The sequence below is a fragment of the Atta cephalotes genome, assembly GCF_000143395.1.
Source record: "Atta cephalotes unplaced genomic scaffold scaffold00009, whole genome shotgun sequence".
In the NCBI taxonomy this organism is placed as follows: domain Eukaryota; kingdom Metazoa; phylum Arthropoda; class Insecta; order Hymenoptera; family Formicidae; genus Atta; species Atta cephalotes.
The window spans coordinates 4,547,899-4,549,754 of record NW_012130073.1 but is presented as its reverse complement, the minus strand read 5'-3'; the positions used below and the strand labels follow the sequence as shown (position 1 = coordinate 4,549,754).

At 23.0% G+C, this 1,856-nt stretch overlaps 1 protein-coding gene across 1 annotated transcript in view; it reads right to left on the bottom strand.

Annotated features, from left to right (window-relative positions):
- LOC105627649 (tachykinin-like peptides receptor 86C) overlaps positions 1 to 1,856 on the bottom strand; it is a 50,550-nt gene that overhangs the window by 18,933 nt on the left and 29,761 nt on the right. Inside the window, exon 3 of the mRNA XM_012208927.1 lies at positions 699 to 833. Coding sequence (XP_012064317.1) covers positions 699 to 833 — 135 coding nt within the window. The remainder of the gene's footprint in view (positions 1 to 698; positions 834 to 1,856) is intronic.

Below are 1,856 nucleotides of genomic sequence, written 5' to 3'. Positions count from 1 at the left end.
TATACTATATATATATATATATATATATATATATATATATACATATATATTAGGTGTGGAAAAAAAATTCGTGGCGTTTTTCCCGTTAGATGTAACAGGAAAAACGCTACGAACTTTTTCCCATACCTAATATGATCTGGCATTATGCCCTATGGTAATGCATCCTTGTAAACGTGATCAGCATTTCACATTTGCAACGAAACATACTATCTACCTAAATGAGATTTTTTTATGTATTCTTTAATCCATTACAGCTTATAATAAATTATAAGAAGTAATATATATATAATAATACTAATATTATCTGAAAATAATTTTGCACAATAATGTATATTGATAAAAATAGAAAAAGAAAGACAATAAGCGTTAATGTCAATATATTTCGAATTAATATTCAAACTTACGTAAATGACACTGAAATATACATATAAAGTATGAGAAATATATGAGATGCATAATATTAAGGGACTATTATGTATTAATTTTATTATTGCGATAATAAACGTAAAATTTATTATAGTTTCTGTTGCACTTTTTTTCTCTTTATTATTTTAGATTAATTTTTTAATTACGTGTAGATATAATTTTGTAATATAAATTTATAATATTTTAAGATAAGATAAAAGAGTGTAAAATCAAATTGTTCATAAATACAAAATTAATAAAAGTTTGTTTAGTGATTCATTTATTATAATTACCTGCGCAATGATGTTGTGGAATATAAAAGACACGGGGTTGCTAGTGCCGATGAAATGCCCCAGATTAAAATCAAAGTAATCACTGTCCTCTTGCGAGACATACGATGTTTAAGAGGATACATAATGGCCATATACCTGCAACAAATGGCACAACGATGCTGTTTAATATCCCCCAACAGATTCAAACGAATTACTGAGAGTTATTGTGTTTAATCTTGTGCTATTATTACTCCTTTTGATAAAATATTTTTTACAAGTTTTGTTGCATAATAACTTGAGACATAGCTATATATATTTACTATTACCAAATAAAATAAGATTTGATAATACTTTATTATAAAATTTTAGTAAAATTATAATAAAAGAAAGGTATATAGATAGTATTTTTTTTATTTATTTCTTTTTTTCATATATAATGTTCATATATAATGTTCATATATAATGTTGTTTTTATATAATGTTCTTCTAATAATGATTTGTTCGAAGCGATGATTTAAAATTTTAATTAAACATTTTATTATTCATTTCTATATGTATATTACTCTTCACATATTATTTATTATGCATACAGTTTATTACATAAAACATACATAGAATTATATGGATGCTTTATACAATAGCTATTTCGCGTGTAAGTTAGAAATTCAAAATGCAATTATGCGAAGCGATGTAGTTGCGTGTAATAAAAATATAAATTGCTTTGTTGCGAATTGTACTGATATTTTAGATCGAAAATATTTCCCCTATGCTACACGTAATGTTATACTCCGTAAAACATAAGTTTGAAGTACGTTATCATATATGTATACGTGCAATGTAATGCCATTGCACTTTTTAGAATCAGTAATACAAAATCTATACTATATCTCTTACTACCTACTATATACGTATGTAGATATGTATAATAACTATAATAAAACAAAACATGATATTATATATTTAATGGTATAAATAATTCTGAATAAACTTTAGTTATGTATTTTATATAACTGACATTACATTTTGTATAATACAATAAAATCTCATTTAGAATTGTTTAGTATTTAAGTGTTAAAATCGACAATTAAATGTAATATATATATGTGTATATATATATATATATATATATATATATATATATACACACATATATATATATATATATATATATATAATAAT